Source organism: Pongo pygmaeus, chromosome 19 (assembly GCF_028885625.2).
Source record: "Pongo pygmaeus isolate AG05252 chromosome 19, NHGRI_mPonPyg2-v2.0_pri, whole genome shotgun sequence".
NCBI lineage: Eukaryota > Metazoa > Chordata > Mammalia > Primates > Hominidae > Pongo > Pongo pygmaeus.
In genome coordinates, this window is record NC_072392.2 from 93,246,217 (window position 1) to 93,272,225 (window position 26,009).

The 26,009-nt window shown below is 47.5% G+C and overlaps 1 protein-coding gene across 1 annotated transcript; it reads left to right on the top strand.

The window, feature by feature from the left end:
- The first annotated feature begins 4,310 nt into the window (after positions 1 to 4,310).
- Positions 4,311 to 15,765, top strand: MRPL58 (mitochondrial ribosomal protein L58). Its single transcript, XM_054456325.2, has 6 exons — positions 4,311 to 5,493; positions 9,727 to 9,763; positions 14,208 to 14,267; positions 14,817 to 14,899; positions 14,992 to 15,161; positions 15,425 to 15,765. The coding sequence occupies exons 1-6, from the start codon at positions 5,308 to 5,310 to the stop codon at positions 15,507 to 15,509; spliced, it is 621 nt and encodes a 206-aa protein (XP_054312300.2). The 5' UTR covers positions 4,311 to 5,307; the 3' UTR covers positions 15,510 to 15,765.
- The last annotated feature ends 10,244 nt before the right edge of the window (positions 15,766 to 26,009 follow it).

Below are 26,009 nucleotides of genomic sequence, written 5' to 3' on the forward strand. Positions count from 1 at the left end.
CCTCCAACCTGGGTGACAGAGCAAGACTCCATCAAAAAAAAAAAAGCAAAATGATAGTGCTTTTTCAAACTTCCCTTGCTCCACCCAGCCGTCTCCAGATTTAGTAATGTCCATCCTGAACTTAAGAATTGCTGTCCAAGAAAAAATTAGCCGGGCACGGCGGTGGGCACCTTTAGTCCCAGCTACTCGGGAGGCTGAAGCAGGAGAATGGTGTGAACCTGGGAGGTGGAGCTTGCAGTGAGCCTAGATCGCGCCACTGCACTCCAGTCTGGGCAACAGAGCGAGACTCCGTCTCAAAAAAAAAAAAGCAAAAAAAAAAAAAGAATTGCTGTCCAAGCTCAGATATTGGAAGCCTAGAAACAGGACTGTGGATCCTGATCAAAGGGGGCACCTCTAGGGTATCTTCCTTCGCCTCACACTGCCAACGCCACCACTCCTTCTCGCCCCAGCAGCCTGGGTGGACCTTTCCAATGAGGGACTTCCAAAATCAGAGAGGAAAATGCTCCTGAATCTTTGAGGGGTTTCTTGCTAGCTTCACTCTCCCGTCTCCAGACAAAAAAAGGCAGCTCTGTGGACTCCAATTCCACCAGCCCACACGACCTGAGTCTGTGGAAGAACTTCCAAAGTCTTCTCAGCGAGGTAGACTCAGGGGCCAGCTGGAGCTGGGGGAGAAATGCAGGCTTCCCCCTAAAACTCCTTCCCCCAATGTCCTGATGGGGAACAACTTCCCTTGAACTCAGGAGGGGAGGAAAGTGTGGTGTGGGGCTGGGCACGGTGGCTCATGCCTGTAATCCCAGCACTTTGGGAGGCGGAGGCAGGAGGATCACTTGAGCCCAGGAGTTGGAGACCAGCCTGGCCAACATGGCGAAACCCCATCTCTACTAAAAACACAAAAATTAGCCAGGCATGATGGTGCGCACCTGTAATCCCAGCTACTCCGGAGGCTGAGGTACAAGAGTTGCTTGAACTCAGGAGGCTGAGGTTACAGTGAGCCTAGACCACACCACTGCACTCCAGCCTGGTGACAGAGTGAGACTCAGTCTCAAAAAAAAAAAAAAAAAAAAAGTGTGGTGTGGCAAGCCCAGGGCTGGGCCCCAAACTGCTGTGCTTAGTATATCAACTGAACAGCATGGGGGGTTCACAAGGGCAGCATGCAAGTGGCTGTTGGGTTTTCCCATCCTGTTGTCACCTGTCATCACCAGGATGGGGAGCAGGTGGTGGTGACCACATGGAGCAGTCACACCTGAGAGACGAAGGAAGCCGTGGCGTGAATCCAGCCATCCTTCTCTCCCTCAGCCCTTTTTTTTTTTTTAAGACAGGGTCTTGCTCTGTTGCCCAGGTTGGAGTGCAGTGGCACAACTGTAGCTTACTCGGCCTCCAGCTCCTGGGCTGAAGTGATCCTCTCCCTTCAGCCTCTCCAGTAGCTGGGACTATGCTGGCTAATTTTTTTTTTTTAATTTTTTGTAGAGACCAGGTCTTGCCATATTGTCCAGGCTGGTCTTGAACTCCTGGGCTCAAATGATCCTCCCACCTTGGCCTCCCAAAGTGCTGGGATTACAGGAGTGAGCCACCATGCCTGGCCTCCCTCAGCTTTCTAAACTGCCCTCTGGATGCATTTCTTTCCCTTCTTCCCTCCTGATCACCACTTTGTCCTTGCTCTGTGGACAGATACTCCCTGCTGCCTCCCCAGGGGCTCCTCCCCACCCCCCGGCCCCCGCCCTGTTCTTTCCTCCCCTGAACTGGCACCCTTCTCCTCTCCCAGGGCCAAACCCACCGCCCCACTTGGGGAGGGGAGCTAGCCAAACAGACCTGCCTCTGCCCTCCCTGGGGATCCTGAGCTGAGAGCTGGGGGGTGGCCTCAGTTTTGGGGGACCAGGCAGATAAGGGTAGCAATGAAGGAAGTACCTTCCAGGGAGAGGGGGGCAGCTCTGTGCTGCCCATCCCCTCAGGGAAGAAGGAAAGAAGGTTGGAATACGGTTCATCGAACTGGATTTCCCACTCCAGGGCTACAGAGGAAAAAAGACAATAGTAATCAGGTGTCTGAAAGAAAAGTTTCCCCTAAGGAACCTGCATGCACATAGCATCCCTTAGTAGCAGCTAATTTTTCTTGCCTGCTGACTTCATGCCAAGCACTGTGTTAAGTGTTTTATATGTGTTTACTATCCTCAGGAACTTTATGAGATGACTAGAAAATCTCCATTTTACTGATGAGGATACAAAAACTTAGAGGTCAGGTTAGTAATTCAAGGTCACATAGAAATATTCAAACTTGGCTGGGCATAGTGGCTCACGCTTATTATCCCAGCATTTTGGGAGGCCAAGGTAAGTGGATTGCTTGAGCCCAGGAGTTCAAGACCAGCCTAGGCTGGTAGAGACAAGAAATCTTGTCTCTACAAAAAATACACAAATTAGCCAGCACATGCCAGTAATCCCAGCTACTTCGGAGGCTGAGGTGGGAGGATAGTTTGAGCCGAGGAGGCCGAGGCTGCAGTGAGCCATGATCATAGCAGCACTCCAGCCTGAGTGACAGAGCGAGACCTTGTCTCAAAAAATAATAATAATACAATTTAAAAATAAAGTAGTAGTCACAGTTACCAGCAGTTAAGACATGGACACATTTTATATTTTTTTAATAAAAAAATAAATATTTAAACTTAGTCCTGACCATGCCTCATTGCACCATGAGTCCACCATGCCTCATTGCACATTCCCTATCTACACATAACGATGAGTTTTGTTTTGTTTTGTTTTGTTTTTTTGACGGAGTCCTGCTCTGTCACCCAGGCTGGAGTGCAGTGGCGCAATCTCAGCTCACTGCAACCTCCGCTTCCTGGGTTCAAGCGATTCTCCAGCCTCAGTCTCCCAAGTAGCTGGGATTACAGGTGTGTGCCACCATGCCCAGCTAATTTTTGCATTTTTTTAGTAGACACGAGGTTTTGCCTTGTTAGCCAGGCTGGCTTGAACCCCTGACCTCAGGTGATCCACCCACTCTGGCCTCCCAGAGTGCTGAGATTACAGGTGAGAGCCACCACACCTGGTCAATGATGAGTTTTAAGAGGCCATCTGGCCGGGCATGGTGGCTCATGCCTGTAATCCCAGCACTTTGGGAGGCCGAGTGAGCCAGGCGGATCACGAGGTCAGGAGCTCGAGACCAGCCTGGCCAGCATGGTGAAATCCCATCTCTACTAAAAATACAAAAATTAGTCAGGCATGGTGGTGCGCGCCTGTAGTCCCAGCTACTTGGGATGCTGAAGCAGGAGAATTGCTTGAACCCAGGAGGCAGAGGTTGCAGTGAGCTGAGATCGTGCCACTGCACTCCAGCCTCGGCAACAGAGCGAGACTCAATCTCAAAAAAAAAAAAAAAGGAGGCCTCCTGACCGAGGGCAGTACAGAGAAGAAGAAAGGGGAATCATGTGGACTCCCTACATAGGAATAGTACCCCAACTCATAGGCCCTATAGAAGGGCTGGTGTCTGCAAGCTCCTCAGCTGCCAGGAATGACCTCTTTCCTCTCTTCTCCCGTGAATGCCCCTCCCTGAAGCACATCTCAGCCTACAGAAAACCAAGGAGGAGGAAGGGAAGACTGGCCTCAGCCTTTAGTGCCCATGTTTTTGGGAGAACAGGTGGCCCCTTTCTGGCCTTTCTCCCAGGGCCCCCATTCTGGATAGTTCATGGCAGCAGCAGGTAAGAGGAGCTTGCCAGCTGCTCCTCTCTCCACCCCAGGGCAGCTTGTCTCATTCGCTCCTCTACCCACCTCCTCTCCCAGAATCCAGGCCACCAGATGGCCCGAGCAGGCTGTGTTTATTTGGGGCCATGGAAACCTGCAGCTTCCTTTTCCTATTGCCTTGGGTCAGGTGCAGAGCTGGAGCCCAGCCTCAGAGCAATGATGTCATGGAAAGGTTCTGACTTTATTACTCATAACCCCTTAGCCCCCGACCTGAGTGAATGCCTGGTTTTGCCCCCCTGAGCAGCTTATTCCAGTTGCCATGGAGATGCCTCTATTCCCTTTGAGGTCTTGGGACTAACTCAGACAGGGCGGGACCCAGGAGACTCTCCTCCCAACCTAGAGCCCGAGATATGTCAATTGTCACCCCTTTCTAGTCTGAGCTTATAAAGCCAGTGCTTGGAGAGTGGTTTATTCCTTCTTAAAGATTTGCTGTAGCCATAATGCTGAGATGGTAAAACCTTGGTTTGATGGCAATCTCCTTGTTTCAATCAGCCAGCATCCCCGGGGGCACATTTTTCTAGATAATTATGCTTGTTCCTAAAAATAGAACTCTTCATTAAGAAACAATCGCTAGCATTACTAATAATTATGAACATTTATTTAGCTTTGTTTCCATTTACCACATTGCCTCTCAACACAGTAACTTAACTAAGGTTTAGCTGTTTTCAAACACTGCTTGCTCTACTTTGAACCTTTTTCGGAATTGGAACTTGTCTGTAGTTCATCCCTTACCAGCGCTATGAAAGGGTTCTAGTTAGCCGGCAGTTCTCTGAATTCTCTCCCTACCTCCCCAGGGACCCCCTCTCTCCTGGCTGGAAGAAAGCATCATCTTGCTCCATAAAGCTGAAGGGCGGGGGACGATGTTCCAGGTTTTGCAAACATTTCTTTCGGTGACCTGCCTCCTCCTCCCATCTGGTATTTGTCCTGCAGAGCTGCTGGGTATAAGCCAGTACACACACGTGCTCAGCGGGGAATTTTCTCATAGGCTGCCTTGTAAAAAGAGCCTGGCGTTCCTAAAACTCAGCTCTACCAGAACCCAACTTTCAAAAATACATTCCTACAGAATTCATTTTATCAGTACTCATGGGGTGCCCACGATGTGCCATGTTCTGGGTGCTGGGGATACAGCAGTGAGCCGGTGCCCTCCTGGAGCTCACACTCCGGCTAGGAGACAGCAATTAGACAATTAGGACTGAGTGATTTTTGTAAAGGAAGAGAAAAAAGATAAATTAGGGCAGAATAAAGGGGCTGGGAAGCGCGGGGCGGGAGATGCCCCAGGCTGGCCGGGCAGGCCTCGCTGATGTTTGAATTGGGCAGTGGGCGGTCCAGGCGGAGGGCACGGACTCTGAAAGGAGAGAAGTGGTGTTTCTGGGGGACACAAGATCGGGGCACTCTTCCGGTAGCAGCTCGCTGTCTGGCCACCGTCTTCCCCAGCCAACCAGGCCTCCCGGGCCGGGACTCCAGCTTGCTGCCTCCCCTCGGCGGGCCCTAGAAACTGCGCGGAACCAAAGCTTGACGACGGCTCGAGTTTGCGGACCGCGAGGAGGAAGCGCCCGCCGGAAGCAGTCGCAAGACCTGAGCATGGCGGCCACCAGGTGCCTGCGCTGGGGCCTGAGCCGAGCCGGAGTCTGGCTGCTCCCACCCCCCGCACGGTGCCCACGCCGGGCGCTGCACAAGCAGAAAGACGGCACTCAGTTCAAGAGCAGCTACAGCCTGGACAAGCTGTACCCCGAATCTCAGGGCTCGGACACCGCCTGGAGGGTCCCGGTGAGCCAGAAAGGACTGGACGGAAAGGCCGTTTTGTCAGGCTATTGGGTCACGTTAGGAACCCCGGGCCCCATTGGCGGGATGTGGAGCTACGTCGGGGGGGCTACGTGACGGTCGCCGCGGGAGGGGGCTGGCTGTTCGCGCTAACCTGGCCGGGAGTGGGGTGCTCTCTGTAGCGCGAGATGTGCAGGAGCCGGGAAGGCCGGCTAGGTATGCTTCTTTCGAGGCTGCCAGCTTTTCCACGTTCGTGTCCTTGGCCCTCAAGACCAAATTCCAGTCCCAAGGGGAAATATGGGCATTCTGGCCCTCCAAGGCGGACAATAAAGGCAAGAGGCTGCCAAGTTGTTTGCTACCCTTTGGGACGTTACACTGTCCATTGCTTCTAGTAACCCCAGGACGCGCGAATAAAACAGCTTCTCGATCGTTCCTTCAGGATGCATTTATTTAGCCCGCTATGTGCAGGCATTGAATCAAGCCCCGGAGCAAGAGAGATAAGACCCACCCAAACCCATTGAGCTTCCACTTACAGGACTGGAAAAGAATATCCATTCATTTGTTCGTTAATTCACTCACTCACTCAACAAAAGCTGTGCTAGGCTAGGGGATGGAGTAGCAAACAAAATTGAAATTCTAAAGCTTGTGGAGCTTATGTTCTAGTGGAGGGAGACAGGCAATAAGTAAATGACTAATATAGAATGTGTGAGGTAGTACTTTGCAGAAAATAAAGCCAAGAAGGAAGAAGTAGTGCCAGAGGTAGGGAGTAGGGTTGCAATTTTAAGTAGGATTGTCTAGGAACGCCGTCAATGAGGTGACATTTGAATAACCACCTGGAAGAAGCCAGACAGCAAGTCATGAGAATAGGGGGCAGATGAGCATCCTAGGCAGAGGGAAGAGAAAGTGCAATAACCTGAAGGCAGTAGCAATCACCAGGTGTGGCTCAGCAGGGGAGTCAGGAGAGAAAGCCAAAGAGAGGGATGGCTGGGGAAAGGCCTGTTTCTAGGACTTACTGGCCTCCAGCCTTTCCTCTGAACGCAAGGGAGACCTATTGGAGAGCTTGAAGCAGGAGAATGGAATTATGTTAGTTTTACAAGGATCACTCAGAGATCCTTATAGAGAACGGATAGAGGATGCCAAGATCAGGGAGACAAGTAAGGAAATTGCAATATAGGACAAGAGATGATAAGCAGGGTGGAAGCAGTAGGAGTCATGAGAATTGGTCAGATCCTAGACATATTTTGGAAAGAAAGCCTGCAGGATTTGCTGATTGGATGTGAGAAGTGAGAATAAAAGAGGAATTGAAGTCTGGGGCCTTTTTTTTTTTTTTTTTTTTTTTTTTGAGTCTCACTCTGTCGCCCAGGCTGGAGTGCAGTGACGCGATCTCTGCTCACTGCAAGCTCCGCCTCCCGGGTTCGTGCTATTCTCCTGCCTCAGCCTCCTGAGTAGCTGGGACTACAGGCGCCTACCACCACAACCGGCTAATTTTTTTTTTTTTTTTAACTAGAGACGGGGTTTCACCATATTAGCCAGGATGGTCTTGATCTCCTGACCTTGTGATCTGCCCGCCTCGGCCTCCCAAAGTGCTGGGATTACGGGTATGAGCAACCGTGCCAGGCCTTTTTTTTTTTTTTTTTTTTGAGACAGGGTCTTACTCTGTCATCCAGGCTGGAGTGCGGTGGCGTGATCTCAGCTCACTGCAACCTCCGCCTCCTGGGTTCAAGTGATTCTTGTGCCTCAGCCTCCCGAGTGACTGGTATTACAGGTGTGCACCACCATGCCCGGCTCATATTTTTGCATTTTTAGTAGAGACAGGGTTTTCACCATGTTGGGCAGGCCAGTCTCAAACTCCTGACCTCAAATGATCTGCTCACCTCAGCCTCCCAAAGTGCTGGGATTACAGGCGTGAGCCACCATGCCTAGCCAGGTCTGGGGCCTTGAGCAATGAAAGGACTGAGTTGCTGTTAACTGAGATGAGAGAGTGGCAATAGCATTCATTTGTTTGTTCATTCATTCAATAAAATGTTTATTGTATACCTACTGTGTCAGGCACTACTTGAGTCTAGCATATACAGCCATGATAAACAAAATAGGATCTCTCTCCTTCGTGGAGCTTAATTCTAGTGGAAGGAGCAGACAGTAAACAAATAGGGAAAATATCAGGTAGTGAGAAGTAATGTAATGAATAGGCCAGGGTGCTGCAACAGAGTGCTGAGGCTACCTCAGATTATTAGTAAGGGAAGTCCTGTGAGGAGGCTTAAGGTTTGAGTCCATTAGACATCTGAGAAGAGACGCTGAGTAGCAGTTGGGTATATGGGTGTGGAGCTGAGGAGAAAGGTTTGAGTTTGAGCCAGAAAGTTGGGTGTCAAAAACAGGCTATTTTCTGGCCAGGCGCAGTGACTCATGCCTGTAATCCCAGCACTTTCAGAGGCCAAGGGTAGATCACTTGAGGTCAGGAGTTCAAGACCAGCCTGGCCAATGTGGTAAAACCCCGTCTCTACTAAAAATACAAAAATTAGTCGGGCGTGGTGGCACACACGTGTAGTCCCAGCTACTCAGGAGGCTGAGGCAGGAGAATCGCTTGAACCCAGGAGGCAGAGGTTGCAGTGAGCCAACATTGCACCACTGCACTCCAACCTGGGCAACAGAGTGAGACTCTGTCTCAAAACAAAAACAAAAAACAGGCTTTTTTCATCAGCATAGATGAAGTATTCTAGGGAAGGAAAGAGGAGAGAGAGAGAACTATTTCAAGGGCATGTCAGTGTTTAAAAGTTGCAAAGAGCTAGCAAAGGAGAGTGAGAAGAGTCCTAGGAAGGTAAGAGGAAAATTACAGAAGGAACATGCTTCAGGAAGGAGGGTGTGGCCCATGATCTTCAGTGCTGCAGACAGGTGGAGTAGGATAAGGGTTTTTACCCCCTATAATTCTTTTTCTTTTTCTTTTTTTTTTCCGAGACAGAGTCTCGTTCTGTCACCCGGGCTGGAGTGCAGTGTCCCAAGCAGAGTGCAGTGTCCTGATCTCAGCTCACTACAACCTCCATCTCCTGGGTTCGAGCAATCCTGCCTCAGCCTACCCCAGTAGCTAGGATTACAGGTGTGTGCCACCATGCCTAGTTAATTTTGTGTTTTTAGTAGAAGGGAGGTTTCACCATGTTGGCCAGGCTGGTCTCAAACTCCTGACTTCAAGTGATCCACCCGTCTTGGCCTCCCAAATTGCTGGGATTACAGGGGTGAGCCACTGCACCTGGCCCACTCCCAAATAATTCTAAGATGAAAGAAATGAAGACAGGCTGGGCGTGGTAGCTCACGCCTGTAATCTTAGCACTTTGGGAGGCCAAGGCGGGCGGATCACTTGAGGTCAGGAGCTCGAAACCATCCTGGCCAACATAGTGAAACCCCATCTCTACTAAAAATACAAAAAAAAAAAAAAAAATAGCTGTGCATGGTGGCATGCACCTGTAATCCCAGCTACTCAGGAAGCTGAGGCAGGAGAATCACTTGAACCCAAGAGGTGGAGGTTGCAGTGAGCTGAGATCACACTATTGCACTCCAGCCTGGGCTACAGAGCGAGACTCCATCTCAAAAAGAAATGAAGGTAGTCAGGGGGAGTGCACCTGTGGATACTGATGCTTTGAGCCTGGAGGGCCAGAAAAGCCTCAGAGTGGGTGTGTTTGCACTGGGCCTTGTGGATACAAAGCTTTAAGGCTGAAGGGCATTGCTGCTTGAGGAACAGCAAGAAAGAGAGAGAGACATGGAGGTGAGAAGTCCTGGAGTGAGTAGTTAGTTTGACAGAAACCCTCAGGGTGCAATTACAGTCACTGTCCAAGGTGGACTGCCTTGTGTGGGAGTCTCCTGTGGCCCCGGAAAGAACAGGGTGGCCCACCAGGCTTGTTGCTCCAGGTTGACAGAGGGTGTTGCTTTTGGAGGCTCCCTGATGCATGTGCACTGTGGCTCCCCCTCCCGCTGGAGCCAGGCCTCTGATGGTGCCTGACACTAGCTAAGGCTGGGGCAGGGAAGGCTGGAGACATCAGATCCATTTTCCTAGAGGAGTGTTTCTGAGGTGGTACCTCTGGAGTCTGAGGATGCTTTTTCTGTCATCGTGATACGATTTTGCAGGGGACCTGAAAATACTAACGTATAATGTTTGTGTCGTGGCTTTACACCATTTCTTTGTTGCCTTGAACCAGTTAGGAGTCACCCAGCAGGTAATATTTATTTGACACTGTGTACATGACATTACAGGATGGTGCAAAGCAAGCCGACAGTGACATCCCTCTAGGTAAGTAATTTTGTTTTCTTAAAAATCAGTTGGCTGCGTGGTGGCATGTGCCTGTAATCCCAGTTACTTGGGAGGCTGCGGCAGGAGAATCGCTTGAACCCAGGAGGTGGAGGTTGCAGTGAGCCGAGATCGTGCCATTGCACTCCAGCCTGGGCAACAAGAGCAAAACTATCTGGAAAAAATAAAAAATTAAAAAAAAAAATCATGCCTGTTGGCTGGGCATGGTGGCTCATACCTGTAATCCCAACAATTTGGGAGCCCAAGGTGGGTAGATCACTTGAGGCCAGGAGTTTGAGACCAGCATGACCAACATGGTGAAACCCCATCTCTACTAAGAATATAAAAATTAGGCCAGGCGCAGTGGTTCACGCCTATAATTCCAACACTTTGGGAGGCCAAGGCAGGTGGATCATCTGAGGTCAGGAGTTCAAGACTAGCCTGGCCAACATGGCGAAGCCCCATCTCTACTAAAAATACAAAATTAGCCCGGTGTGGTGGCGAGCGCCTATAATCCCAGCTACTCAGGAAGCTGAGGCAGGAGAATTGCTTGAACCCGGAAGGCAGAGGTTGCAGTGAGCTGAGATCCTGCCATTGCACTCCAGTCTGGGCAATGGAGTGAGACTCTGTCTCAAAAATAAATAAATAAAATTAAAAAAAAATACAAAAATTAGCCGGGTGTGGTGGTGGGCGCCTGTGATCCCAGCTACTTGGGAGGCTGAGGCACAAAGAATCACTTGAGCTTGGGAAGCAGAGGTTGTGGTGAGTTGAGATTGCACCACTGCACTCCAGCCTGGGCGACACAGCGAAACTCTGTCTCAGAGGAAAAAAAAAAAAAAAAATCAGTCATTTCTCTCATCCCTCACACATTCCTTCCAGATCTCTCCAGCCCAATTAAAGTAAAGAGACTATCTCTGGGTGTGGGTGTGCAGAACTAGAATCTTTGCAGCATTATTTAGAATAGCAAATAAATGATAGTGTGACCAGTCGCATCGTACTGTGCCGTGTGCCACGTGAGTGTAGAGCTCTTAACATTCTCATGACGTAGAGCACTCTTTACAATAGATGAATTGAAAGAGGAAGACGCAGGAGAGTTTATAAGCTACTACTTGTGTTTTACATATCTATATCTCTGAAATATCTTTTTTTTTTTTTTTTTTTTTTTGAGACGGAGTCTCTCTCTGTCACCCAGACTGGAGTGCAGTGGCGCGATCTCAGCTCACTGCAAGCTCCGCCTCCCAGGTTCACACCATTCTCCTGCCTCAGCCTCCCGAGTAGCTGGGACTACAGGTTCCCGCCACCATGCCCGGCTAATTTTTTGTATTTTTTAGTAGAGACAGGGTTTCACCATGTTAGCCAGGATGGTCTCGATCTCCTGACCTCATGATCTGCACACCTCAGCCTCCCAAAGTGCTGGGATTACAGGCATGAGCCACCGCGCCCAGCCTGAAATATCTATTTCTGTATATCTGTATCTATATTTATATCCATATCTGTGTAGAGAGATACCTGTATCTGAAAGGAACACCCTGGATACAGTGACTGCCTGGAGGAATAGGGAGATAAGACAAACTTTGTGCCTGGGAGACAAGAGTGAGAGACATTTCCATGTAAATAAACCATTTGCATAACTGTAAAATTTTGTACCTGTCAAGTATAAGCAAGGCCTAACAGTTACAGCCTGCAAAGAAACAATGAGCCTTTTTTAGATTCAGAGAGAGTATGACTTCCATAGGCAGTGCGAGGAAGAACAGCCAAAGGTGCTGGCTCCCTGCGGCCCTTGCTCAAGATGACTCTGAAACAGAGGCCAGATGACCGCAACCCAAGGGACAGGACACGCTATGGCTGAGGAGCCAATACCATGCTGCAGTGAGGCAGTTTTGTAGCTTGAGGCTGTGCCCGCCTGTAGTCTCAGCTACTTGAGAGGCTGAGGCGGAAGGATCCCTTGAGCCCGGGATGTTCGCTTGAGCCTGGGATGTTGAGGCTGCAGTGAGCCGTCATTGTGCCACTGGACTCCAGCCTGGGTGCCAGAGTGAGACCCTGTCTCAAAAAAAAAAAAAAATGAAGCTGTGCCCTAAGGGGTGCATGTGTGTAGGGGAGGAGGCAGAAAGCCTCCTAGCTCATCAGAACTGGAGGCGAAGAGAAGTGTCTCGTGACAGCCTCCTAAGGGGACACAGGCAGGCAAGTGGGCAGTAGCCTGGTAGTAGCTCCTCACCAGCCTCCCACACTCTCAGGGATCCCGAAGCGTTCCATTCCTATGAAGACTTTGGTCAGCTGCAGCTCAAGCTTTGCCCGTGTGCAAGGTTGCCAGCGATCACCATGGCAGAACTGTTCCCCTGCAGTGGCACATGTACTTGTTACCTAGTCAGAAAGTGGATTTAATTTGGTTTTTCCAAAGGAGGAAATCCTCTTAAAAGCAGTCCCAAGATGAGTCACTACTGCTCACTGAGGCCAGCTCTCTGCCACCGTGGTGCCACAGTTCCTTGCCACCCAAATTTCTTGCAGTTTTTGAAATTTTCCCAATATAATGCCTTCCCTACATTCCTCAGACACGACAAGACTGCTTTTCATTAATTATAAAAAGGGAAGGATTAAACCTCATTTTAGAGATTAAAAACAAACAAAAATTAGACCCAGAAAAACAGTGAGACTTTGCCAAGATCATGGTCACTTTGTGATCGAGCCAGTGTTTGAAGCTAGAGCTCCCAGCTCCTCGTATATCCAAGAGATGTTTTAACACTAACTGTGAGCTAGGCCCAGGGAACACCCATGAACACACCATGAATTAGACACAGTCCTGCCCTCTTGGAGCTTATAGTCTGTTGAGATTCCACATCCACCACATCTTGGATGAAACTAACTCTGTGCCTTAGTTTGAACTTTTGAAATAATCCTTGCTTGAAAACAAGCAGCAAAAATTGAGGGCAGCAGATACAGGTGGAATGTACAGGAGTAGAAGCAGACAGCCAAGTCCTGGTTTTACTTTCTTTTTTTTTTTTAGACGGAGTCTCACACTGTTGCCCTGGCTAGAGTGCAATGGCACAATCTTGGCTCACTGCAACCTCCGCCTCCCGGGTTCACGCCATTCTCCTGCCTCAGCCTCCCAAGTAGCTGGGACTACAGGCGCCCGCCACCACGCCCGGCTAATTTTTGGTATTTTTAGTAGAGACAGGGTTTCACCGTGTTAGCCAGGATGGTCTCGATCTCCTGACCTCGTGATCTGCCCGCCTCGGCCTCCCAAAGTGCTGGGATTACAGGCGTGAGCCACCGCGCCCGGCCCTGATTTTACTTTCTTTGCTGTCTGTGTGACTTTGAGAAAGTTACTTGCTCTAATTTCAGTTTTGACATCTGTGAATAATCTCCAGCTTCACTGATCTGAATGTTACATTTATATATATAGTTGGCCCTCTGTATCTGTGAGTTCCACATCCATGGAATCAACCGTGGATCAAAAATATTTGAAAAAAAGTCTGGGCACGGTGGCTCACACCTGTAACCCCAACACTTTGGGAGGATCACTTTAGCCCAGAAGTTTGAGACTAGCCTGGGCAACATAACAAGACCCCATAACTACAAGAAATAAAAAAAAAAAATTCAGCGGGGTAAGGTGGTACATGCCTGTAGTCCTAGCTACTTGGGAGGCTGAGGCAGGAGGATCACTTGAGCTCAGGAGTTTGAGGCTGCAGTGAGCTATGATCGCTGCAGTGAGCTTTGATTGCATCACTGCACTCCATCCTGGGTGACAGAGTGAGACTCTGTCTGTAAAAAAAAAAAAAATTGAAAAAGAACAAAAAAGGATGGTTGCAGCTTATGGAGAATTTTTTTCTTCTCATTATTTCCTAAACAATACAGTATAACAACTATTTACATAGCATTTATACTGTTTATATTGTATTAGGTGTTATAAGTGATCTAGAGATGGTTGTAAGTATGCAGGAGGATGTGTGCAGGTTATTTACAAATATACCATTTTATATCAGGGACTGTGCATTCGCAGATTTTGGTATCCACAGGAGTCCTAGAGCCAATCCCCCACAGCTACTAAGGGATGACTGTATATAAAACTCATTGATTGGGAGGCGGAGGCGGGTGGATCATGAGGTCAGGAGTTTGAGACCAGCCTGACCAACATGGTGAAACCCCGTCTCTACTAAAAATACAAAAATTAGCCGGGTGTGGTGGCACACGCCTATAATCTCAGCTACTCAGGAGGCTGAGTCAGGAGAATTGCTTGAATCTGGGAGGCGGAGGTTGCAGTGAGCCGAGATTGCACCACAGCACTCCAGCCTGGGCGACAGAGCAAGACTCTGTCTCAAAAAAAAAAAAAAAAAAGTCATTGAAAGAGAAAGATATGTAATAGCGATAGCTGTGTTGATAGTTAATTAGCAGTTTGCACATTTGCCATGAGGTAATCAGTTTTGCGTGTGTACTTTCTTCTGTTTTACAGATCGCGTGACAATATCTTATTGTCGGAGTAGTGGTCCTGGGGGGCAGAATGTGAACAAAGGTACGGGGTGCCTTGTTGCTTTCTTTTGCTTTAAAATGTAGCTGAGAGATGGGCTTCAGGAGCTCTGTGTTTGTGTTCATATGAAATAAAGGGATTTTTCAGCAGAAGCTTTAATACTGCCAGCTTATAATAATCCTCTTTATTCTTTTGAATGTGGTCTGATTCTCAGACATTCAGCTGTGGGTTGCTAGGACTAGGATCGGCTTGTGAGTCTAAACAAAGAGAAATCGCAGTGTGAGGTGGCAGCCAGCTCCAAGAACAGGTTTCCTTCGTTCTGATGCAACCTATTCCCTCCATTTTTTTTTTTTTTTTTTAATTCAGTAAAACTGTAAGAGAAGCACTGGGTGCTTAGTCACTGGAAGTCTATTTTTGCCCAAAAATGCCTCACTGTCTTTGCAGGCTTGTTCATAGCCAACTTGGACATAGGCTAGAATGTATATGGTTAGGTGTCTGGCCTCCCTTTGTTTCAGAATGGTCACTGGTCACCCAGGGGTTGATCCTTCCTGGAAGTCTCAGGCACTCATGCTCCCTTCTCCCTTTCATCCACAGTGAATTCCAAGGCGGAAGTCAGGTTCCATTTGGCAACTGCCGACTGGATCGCAGAGCCCGTGCGGCAGAAGATAGCCATCATGGTAACCACCATCCCTTTCTTTCCCTAGAAATCCGTCAGCGGCTTTTAAACCTTTACTCTGTAGGACTCCAGTTTTTCATTTGTTCTCTGCAGCATAAAAACAAGATCAACAGGTTAGGAGAGTTGATCCTCACCTCTGAGAGTAGCCGCTATCAGTTCCGGAATCTGGCAGATTGCCTGCAGAAAATTCGAGACATGATCGCTGAGGCCAGCCAGACACCCAAGGAGCCAACAAAAGAAGATGTTAAACTTCAGAGAATCAGGTACCAGGAAATGCCCTAAGCTGCTATAAACTGATTTGTGTGGACGAGAGTCTACACAGGTAAGGAAGGGGCAGGGGAAAGTCCAAGGCCGGCCTTGGGAGAAACTCTAGGAAGAGGAGAGGATGCTGACCTGGGACCGAGGCCTGCGGGCTAGTGCCTGCTGGTGTAACTGCTCGGCTTCCCCTTCAGCTTCCAACTCCTCTCACCACTTTGAAAAGCACTGATTGGGCATCTGGGCCTAATTGCAGTCTTTTTGTTTTCAGGATAGAAAACATGAATCGGGAAAGGCTGAGACAAAAGAGAATTCATTCTGCTGTAAAGACAAGCAGGAGGGTTGACATGGACTGAAATCACCCTCTGCAGCTGGGAAGGCTCTTCTGGGCATCCGGGCAGCTGCAGCTGGGAGGACTTTCACACCATAAGGAGATTTCTGTTTTTCTTTTTGGCTGTTAATGCTTGTCTATAACATTGGCGCCATCACAAGAATGTTCATTTGGAATGAAGGCTGCAGGCACTGGTTGCAAAAGTCTTTATAGGCAGTCACCATGTTGTCAAACCTTAATAATGCATCTAATGTATTAGCCACAATAAAATTCAAAACTCATTAGGCTTCCCTTCTCATTCAGAATGCTTCAGAAAACAATTCCTACCTTTTCTCTCAGTTAAATCAGCCGCACAGTTATCGACACAGCACTGAGGAACAGGAAAGGGTTCTGGTATCTGCTGTGAAAGAACACACAGGCCAGGCGTGGTGGCTCACGCCTGTAATCTAAACACTGTGGAAGCCAAGGCAGGAGGATCACATGAGGTCAGGAGGTCAAAACCAGCCTGAGCAACATAGCAAGATCTCATCTCTACAAGAACTACAAAAATTAGCCAGGCGTGGTGACACATGTCCATAGTCCCAGCAACTCAGGAGGCTGAGGCAGGAGGATCACTTGAGCCCCCAGGAGTTCAAGGTTGCAGTGAACCATAATCGCACCACTGCACTTCAGCCTGAGCGACAGAGCAAGACCGTGTCTCAAAAAAAAACCACTGGGCGTTGTGGCTCACGCCTGTAATCCCAGCACTTTGGGAGGCTGAGGTGACCAGCCTGGCCAACATGATGAAACCCTGTCTCTACTAAAATAGGTGGGGGCACCTGTAATCCCAGCTACTCGGGGGCCGAGGCAGGAGAATTGCTTGAACCCAGGAGGCAGAGGTTGCAGTGAGCCAAGATCACGCCACTGCACCCCAGCCTGGGTGACAGAGCCAGACTCCGTCTCAAAAACAAAACAAAAAGAAACTACACACACAACCAGGTAGGAGGGCTGAGACAGGTAAGTGGGCATTTGAGCCAGGCTATGGAAAAGGCATGGGACTTTCATCAGTAGAGGGGAGGAGGACATGCCATTTGAAGGGAACAATGAACACAGGAGACAAAAGAAGCTGAGGTGGAGGGGGTGACAAAGAAGGCAAAGGCACTGAATGGTGGATTCATGCCAGGCGGTCCACCATTGCAGTGGGAGGTGAATCTGGAGAGAGACCAGCTTGATGTGGAGAGCCTTGAATTCAAGTTAAGGAGTTTAGGTTCTTTTATTTTTGAGATGGAGTCTCGCTCTGTCACCCAGGCTGGAGTGCAATAGCGTGATCTTGGCTCACTGCAACCTCCTTCGCCCAGGTTAAAGCGATTCTCCTGCCTCACCCTCCCCAGTAGCTGGAGTTACAGGTGCACGCCACCATGCACAGCTAATTTTTGTATTTTTGTAGAGATGGGGTTTCACCATGTTGGCTGGGCTGCTCTTGAACTCCTGACCTCAGGTGATCTGCCCACTTCGGCCTCCCAAAGTGCTGGGATCACAGGCGTGAGCCACTGCGCCCGGCCAAGGGGTTTAGGTTTTAAGAGACGTGGGTAACAGAAAGCTGTTGGGAGAAACGCTGAGTGTTGGGAGAGAAGCTGAGGCAGGGCTTGCATGTCGGCTAGACTTGCTGGCTCCTTGCTTCTAGCACTCCCATTCTCTCAAGCAGCCATATGTTTCTCGTTCACTTGATACACTGTTTCCTTTCAATCCCCACATCCTCACCACCTGTTTCTTTGTTTGAGCACCAATAAATACCATGGGCTCCCAAAGCTGGGGTCTTCACAGCCTCCACACTGGCGATGGCCCCCCTGGTCCTACTTTCTCTCTCAAACTGTCTTTTTCTAATTCCTTTGACTCCGCCGGACTTTGTTGCCCCCACAACCTGGTGTTGGGTCTGATCACCCCAACATTCCTGGCTGCCCAACGTGGGGTGACAAAGACCCTGGTGAAGGAACGCTAGAGCGTGTGAAAGCAGAGGACGCATCGTCAAAGGACACCCAAAGGCGTCTAGAAGCTCAGCAGGAAAGCTGAGCGCCCGGAAGAACCAGGGTAACAATGGGATAAAGTGAAAGCAGACATTCTGCTTATTTAAATTTATTTATTTATTTATTTATTTATTTTGAGACGGAGTCTCGCTCTGTCGCCCAGGCTGGAGTGCAGTGGCGCAATCTCGACTCACTGCAAGCTCCGCCTCCCGGGTTCAGGCCATTCTGCCTCAGCCTCCCGAGTAGCTGGGACTACAGGCGCCCGCAGCCACACCTGGCTAATTTTTTGTATTTTTTTTTTTTTTAGTAGAGACAAGGTTTCACTGTGTTAGCCAGGACGGTCTCGATCTCCTGACCTTATGATCCGCCTGCCTCGGCCTCCGAAAGTGCTGGGATTACAGGCGTGAGCCACCGCGCCCAGCCTTATTTAAATTTCTTAAGGCATTTATTACGAAGAGGGGGAGTGAAAGTTAATACTCAGAATTTGTTATCACTCTTTAGTACAGTAAAGCAATTTTGCCCATGGTTTCCGGAACAAGGGACTATGGAGTTGGATGAATGGGAGAGAATCGGCAGAGATTTAAAAAAGGCGTATAAAGAGGGAGCAGATATTCCAGTTTCTGTTTGGTCATGTGGGCTCTAATAAAGGCAGCTCTTGAGCCATTTCAAACAGATGATGAGGAAGAGGAGGATGAGTGTAAAAAACTAACTTCAGATTCTGAGTGTGAGGAACAGCTACCGGAGGAGATTAAAGAAAGGAAAACTAAAAAAGTATGTTTTACTAGCCCGTCAGCTCCACCTGCTAAATTAAGTGAATGGCCACCTCCTCTCTCTCCTCTTAATGGGTGAGAAGATGAATTAGCTGAAAAACTTACTGCTCCTATAGTTGCAATATTAAAACCTGGAGCAATTGGTGATGCTATATAAAATTCTATTCAAAAAGCTAGAGCTGAGGGAGACCTTGAAGCATGGCAATTTCCTGTTACTATCATCCAGCAGAGAGGACAGAATACAGCTAACTGACCACTTTTCCTTTTAAGTTATAAAGGAATTTAAGCAAGCCATTAGTCAATACGGACCAAACTCTCCTTTTGTGCAAACTCTATTTAAAAATATGGCTCTTGATAATAGATTAATAGCATGTGGCTGGGATATTTTGACAAAATCTGTTCTCACCCTATCTCAGTATGTGCAGTTTAAAACCGGTGAGCTGATGAAGCTCAAACTCAGGCAAGGGAAAACATACAAGCACAGCCACCTGTGCCTGTTTCCTTTGAAGAGTTAATGGGAATTGGCCCTAATTGGGGTCGATTAGAGAATCAAGCAGTAATGGAGGATGTTGCCATTGTTCAGCTGTGCTTTGTGTGCTTACTGGCATAGGAAAGGATAAACGTTACGGGCAAAAAATATCCTTCTGTCAGTTCTGTCTGACAAGGACCTAAAGAACCATATATTGATTTTATTGCTCTGCTCCAAGAGGCTGTGTATAAAGCCATAACTGATAAAATGGCTCAGGATGTTGTAATACAGCTTCTTGCATACGATAATGCTAATGTAGAGTGTCAAACTGCTATTAGACCCCTGAGAGGGACGGCTCATTTAGCTAAATATATTAAGGCTTGCGATGGCATTGGAGGTAACTTACATAAGGCTACTCCTTTAGCTCAGGCTATGGCTGGATTAAGAGTAGGAAAGAATATACCCCATTTTTCAGGCCCTTGCTTTAATTGTGGTCAATTTGGACACCCAAGAAAGGAATGTAGGAAAGGAAATCGAAAGGCAAACATTACTACCATTAGTCAACAGAAAAATCCCGGTATATGTCTCCAGTGTAAGAAAGGCAAACACTGGGCAAGTCAGTGTCATTCTAAATTTAGCAAGGATGGACAACCTCTTTCGGAAAATGGGAAGAGGGGCCCGCCTCGAGCCCCTCAACAAACCGAGGCACAGCTAGTGCCCTTACAAATGTGCAACAATTGTCCCCTGCTTCAGCAGGCAGTGCTGCCGTAGACCTCTACAGCACAATTCCCATCTCCTTATGAGAGGTGAAGCCAGCTGGGCTTCTGGGTCGGGTGGGGACTTGGGGAACTTTTCTGTCTGGCTAAGGATTGTAAACACATCAATCAGCACTCTGTGTCTAGCTAAAGGTTTGTAAACGCACCAATCAGCACTGTGTAAAAACGGACCAATCACCTCTCTGTAAAATGGACCAATCAGCAGGATGTGGGTGGGGCCAAATAAGGGAATAAAAGCTGGCCACCGGAGCCAGCAGCTGGCAACCTGCTGGGGTGCCCTTTCATGCTGTGGAAGCTTTGTTCTTCTGCTCTTCACAATAAATCTTGCTGCTGCTCCCTCTGGGTCTGCACTACCTTTATGAGCTGTAACACTCACGGCCAGGGTCTGCGGCTTTATTCCTGAAGTCAGCAAGACCACGAACCCACCAGGAGGAACAAACAACTTCAGACGTGCCACCTTTAAGAGCTGTAACACTGCGAAGGTCTGTGGCTTCACTCCTGAAGTCAAGCAAGACCACAAGCCCACCAGAAGGAAGAAACTCCAGACACATCTGAACATCTGAAGGAACAAACTCTGGACACACCATCTTTAAGAGCTATAACACTTACCGTGAGGGTCTGTGGCTTCATTCTTGAAGTCAGCAAGACCAAGAACCCACCAGAAGGAACCAGTTCTGGACACACTTACTTCCTGGGGAGCCACCAAAGAAGGTCCCCATGGGAGTTAGGAGACCCTTATCCTCAGGAACAGTCGGTCTATTACTTGGAAGTTCTAGTCTAAATTTAAAAGGTGTGCCGGGCATGGTAGCTCACTCCTGTAATCTCAGCACTTTAGGAGGCTAAGGCAGGCAGATCAGGAGGTCAGGAGATTGAGACCATCCTGGCTAATATGGTGAAACCCTGTCTCTACTAAAAAATAAATAAAAAATAGCCAGGCGTTGTGGTGGGCACCTGTAGTCCCAGCTACTCGGGAGGTTGAGGCAAGAGAATGGCGTGAACCCAGGAGGCGGAGCTTGCAGTGAGCCAAGATTGTGCCACTGCACTCCAGCCTGGGTGACAGAGTGAGACTCCATCTCAAAAAAAAAAAAAAAAAAGGTGTTACTCTACATACGGGAATAATTGACTCTGATTATACTGGAGAAATTCAGTTTGTTATTAGTTCCTTGACTCCATGGTCTGCCTCCACAGGAGAAAGAATTGCTCAGTTGTTGCTGTTACCTTACATAAAACTAGGAAGCAAAACAGTGAAAAGAACAGGAGGCTTTGGTAATACTAATCCAGCAGGAAAAGCTGTATATTGGGTTAATCAAGTGTCTGACAAAAGACCTGTTTGCACAGTAACTATTCAGGGAAAAGATTTTGAAGGACTAGTAGATACTGGAGCTGATGTCTCTATTATTGCTATAAAGCAATGGCCCCCGCACTGGCCTAAACAAAAGGCAACCATTGGTATTGCTGGAGTAGGAGCTGCCTCGGAAGTTTTTCAGAGTTCTTTGATTTTTACCATCTCAAGGGCCTGATGGTCAGGAAGGGACAATTCAGCCTATCATTACACCTATTCCTGTCAATTTATGGGGTAGAGACTTATTGCAATAATGGGATGCTGAAATATCTATTCCTATGGATCAATATAGTATTAATAGTAGACAAGTAATGAAAAACATAGGATATCACCCAGGAAAAGAACTAGGAAAAAATAAAAATGGCCAATCAGAACCTTTAGAAGGGCAAACAGATCGGACCAGATTGGGGTGTCATTTTTAGGAGCAGCCATTGTTGAGCCTCCAATTCCCATTCTTCTTGTTTGGCTAATGGCCAAACCAGTTTGGGTGGAGCAATGGCTGCTGAAACAGGAAAAACGGGAGGTTTTGAAAGAACTGGTGCAGGAACAATTGCAAAAGGGACATATAGAGCCTACTTTCTCCCTTTAGAATTATCCTGTATTTGTCATTAAGAAAAAATCAGGAAAATGGAGAATGTTAACAGATTTAAAAGCTGTTAATGCTGTGATTCAACCCATGGGTGCACTACAATCAGGGCTGACCTCCCCAACAATGATCCCAAAATACTGGCCTCTCATAGTGATAGATCTAAAGGATTGCTTTTTTACCATTCCTTTAGCTGTCCAACATTATGAAAAATTTGCTTTTACTGTTCCTGCCATAAATAATAAAAAAAAAACCCAGCAGATGATCTGGTTGAATGGCTTTTTCTACCTCACAATACAACCAAAACACTCACTCTGTACTTAGATCAAATTGCTGTGCTAGTAGGGCAAGCGAGGCTGCGCACAACAAATCTAATGGGATATGATCCAAATCAGATTATAGTTCCATTAACTAAACAACAAATTCAACAAGCCTGTATTAATTCCCAAGAATGGCAGGTTAATTTGGCCAGTTTTGTTGGCATTCTTGATAATCATTACCCTAAGTCTAAAATCTTCCAGTTTCTGAAATTAACATCCTGGATATTGCCTTCTATTACTCAAAAAGCCCCTGTTGAAGGAGCCATTTCTGTTTTTATTGATGGATCTAGTAATGGAAAAACCTCATTTGCAAGACCTCAACAGCAAGTTTTTCAAACAGACTGCTTCTTTCTGCTCAAAGGGCTGAACTTATGGCTGTGATAATAGTGTTAAAAACTTTTAAACAGCCAGTAAACATTGTTTCTGATTCAGCCTATGTAGTGCAAACCACACAAAATATTGAATGTGCCTTAATTCGAAATGTGACTCATGAATAACTTAATCTTTTATTTCATTCTTTACAGAAAGCAGTGCAATGAAGGCATTCCCCTTTCTATACCACTCATATGAGAGCACATACTAACCTCCCTGGCCCTTTAACTAAACTTAATCAAAGGGCGGATGCATTGGTGTCTGCAGCATTTGCTGATGCACAAACATTTCATTCTTTAACCCATCTTAATGCCTCAGGCCTTAGAAAAAGCTATGGTCTATCATGGAAACAAGCTAAAGAAATTGTGCAACACTGTTCTGTCTGCCAAGTCCTGCATCTGCCAAATCAAGGAACAGGAGTTAACCCTAGAAGTTTATCTCCAAACTCCACCTGGCAGATGGACGTAACACGTATTCCTGCTTTTAGAAAATTGTCCTTTCGGGGCCGGGCGCGGTGGCTCACGCCTGTAATCCCAGAACTTTGGGAGGCCGAGGCGAGCGGATCACGAGGTCAGGAGATCGAGACCATCCTGGCTAACATGGTGAAACCCCGTCTCTACTAAAAATATAAAAAATTAGCCGGGCGTGGTGGCGGGCGCCTGTAATCCCAGCTACTCGGGAGGCTGAGGCAGGAGAATGGCATGAACCCGGGAGGTGGAGGTTGCAGTGAGCCGAGATCGTGCCACTGCACTCCAGCCTGGGCAACAGAGCGAGACTTTGTCTCAAAAAAAAAAAAAAAAAAGAAAGAAAATTGTCCTTTGTTCATGTTTCAGTAGATACCTACTCACATTTTATTTGGGCCACATGTCAAACAGGGGAAGCTACAGCTCATGTTAAAAGACATCTTTTATCTTCCTTTTCAGTTATGGGAATCCCAGAAAAAAATCAAAGTTGGATACGGCCCAGGATACTGTAGTAAAGCCACGGCTACATTTTTTCAACAATGGAATATTACCCATACTACAGGTATTACATATAACTCACAAGGACAAGCATTAGTGGAAAGAGCTAACCGTACTTTAGAAACTCAAATACAAAAGCAAAAGGGAGGGGACCAGGAATATAAGACACCACATATGCAATTGCATTTAGCTTTATTAACGTTAAATTTTTTTAATTTACAAAAAGATCAACCCATGACTGCAGCTGAACAACACCTGACAGGACAAAAGGAAAATAAAAAGGCTGGACAATATATATGGCGGAAGGATGCATATACAAAGAGCTGGGAAAAAGGAAAGATAATTTTATGGGGAAGAGGATTTGCTTGTGTCTCTCCAGGTGACAATCAGGTGCCTGTGTGGGTGCCCACCAAACGTCTGAAGATCTATCATCAACCACAGCATCTAGTGGACCCACCTGTACCATGAAAATTGAAGGTTTAAGGATTGCTTTTATTTATTTATTTTGAGATGGAGTTTCACTCTTGATGCCCAGGCTGGAGTGCAATGGCACAATCTTGGCTCACGGCAACCTCTGCCTCCCGGGTTCAAGCTATTCTACTGCCTCAGCCTCCCAAGTAGCTGGGATTACAGGCATGCACCACCACACCTGGCTAATTTTTTTTTTTTTTTTTTGTATTTTTAGTAGAGATGGGGTTTCTCCATGTTGGTCAGGCTGGTCTCGAACTCCCAACCTCAGGTGATCCTCCCACCTCGGCCTCCCAAAGCGCTGGGATTACAGGCATGAGCTACTGCGCCCGGCCAATGGATTGCTTTTAAGCCTCAATTTGCTTTCTCTGTGCCTTCTGTTAGAAGGGGCCTGCTTCTCATTATCAACAGTAAGTTTTACCCCATGGTAATTAACCAAAGAGGCGGAAGCTGAGTTACAAATGCTTCAGCAATGGCCTGCCTCCCAGCTACAGCCACAAAAGTTTTTGCTTCTGTTTCAGTAGATTTACTAACATGGGAGTGAGAGTATGCTTGTGTTTTTGCAGGAGATGAGCAAACCGTGTAGGTGCCCTTAAGATGTGTATGACCATGTAACAGGAGACTGGAAGGAGCCATGGATCCCAATCATGGACCGGGTTCCCCCAGTATGGGCCATGCTGAGAAACTGCTGGAACACCAGGATTTTACCTATAGATGCTTAACGGACCAATGCTTTCTGACTGAACTCCTCTCTGCCCTGAATACAAGAGACCCTAATAGGTAGGCAGGAATATCATCACCCCTATTCAGCATGAGGAAGTTACAGAAAACGGACCTTCATCCTTCTGCAACCCCTACGATTAACGGTCCTCTTATAAAAGGGAAAGGGGAGAAATGTGGGAAGCATTCAAACCAGAGCGATTCCATTTTGAATAAGGCCTAAGAAAAATGAAGCTGGATCACCAACCAGCAATTAAGAGCTGCACAGCCTGAAATTGCCTTGCTCAATTAATTTAAAAAAGAGGCCACCTTATGCTAGTAACAATGATAGCTGTGGCGGTTTTACAAAAAAGAGAAGGGGGGCACGTTGGGAGAAAAGCTGAGTGTTGGGAGAGACGCTCAGGCAGGGCTTGCATGTCCGCTAGACTTGCTGGCTCCTTGCTTCTAGCGCTTCCATTCTCTCAAGCAGTCATATGTTTCTTATTCACTTGATACACTGTTTCCTTTCAACCCCCACATCCTCACCACCTGTTTCTTTGTTTGAGCACCAGTAAATAGCGTGGGCTCCCAGTGCTCGGGACCTTCATAGCCTCCACACTGGCAATGGCCCCCTGGTCCCACTTTCTCTCTCAAACTATCTTTTTCTCATTCCTTTGACTCCGCCAGACTTTGTCGCCCCCATGACCTAGTGTTGGGTCTGATGATGCCAACAAAACCACTGGGTATCTTGAGTGAGAGAAAGTATTGTGTTAGGTGCTGCATTAGGCAGTGGATTTTAGAGGCACAAAGAGTAAGTTGGAACTGGAAGGAGATTTTTGCCATCCTTTCAGGCTAGCGTTGCAGTAGTAGATTGCTCTGGCATGTATAAATTTCTTAAACTGTTCTATATGATTTTGATCTAGTTTATGTGAGTACATGAGTCTAAACAAGGGGAAAATTCATTTATAAATGACTTACAAACTACAAAAATTTGCTCACTTCAGCAGCATGCATACTAAAACTGGAATGCCAGGCACAATGGCTCATGCCTGTAATCCCAGCACCTTGGGAGGCTGAGGCAGGCAGATCACGTGGTCAGGAGATTGAGACCATCCTGGCTAACACGGTGAAACCCCATCTCTACTAAAAATACAAAAATAAAATTAGCCAGGAGTGGTGGCGGGCACCTGTAGTCCCAGCTACTTGGGAGGCTGAGGTGGGAGAATGGTGTGAACCCAGGATGCAGAGCTTGCAGTGAGCCGAGATCGCACCACTGCACTCCAGCCAGCCTGGGTGACACAGTGATACTCGGTCTCAAAAATAAAATAAAATAAAATTGGAATGATACAGAGAAGATTAGCATGGCTCCTTTAAAGTAAAGACATGGTCCCTGTCCTCAAGGGACTCAAAGCCTAGAAGGGGGCTGAGGCTCATATGCAGGATGTACAAAATTTCCTAGTTCATTCAGTAATTCAGCAAATGCTAAGTGAATGCCAGGCACCCACAGCGTGGGATGGGGAGGAGTCAGAAGTGAACAAAGCAAAATTCTTCCAGAGAATTGACATTTGATCAGGTGATAATAAAAGCTGAGAGGAAAAATTGATTCCTCTTACAGTAGCAGGACCTGAAGCACGATGGATGACGTAAGAAAGGTCTCAGTAGATTGTTGGAGGCAGAGGAGTGACTAGTTCTAGCTGAAGGGTTGGAGAAGATGTGCTTGAGATGGGCCTGAAGGGAGGGGAGGAACTGGCAGGGTAA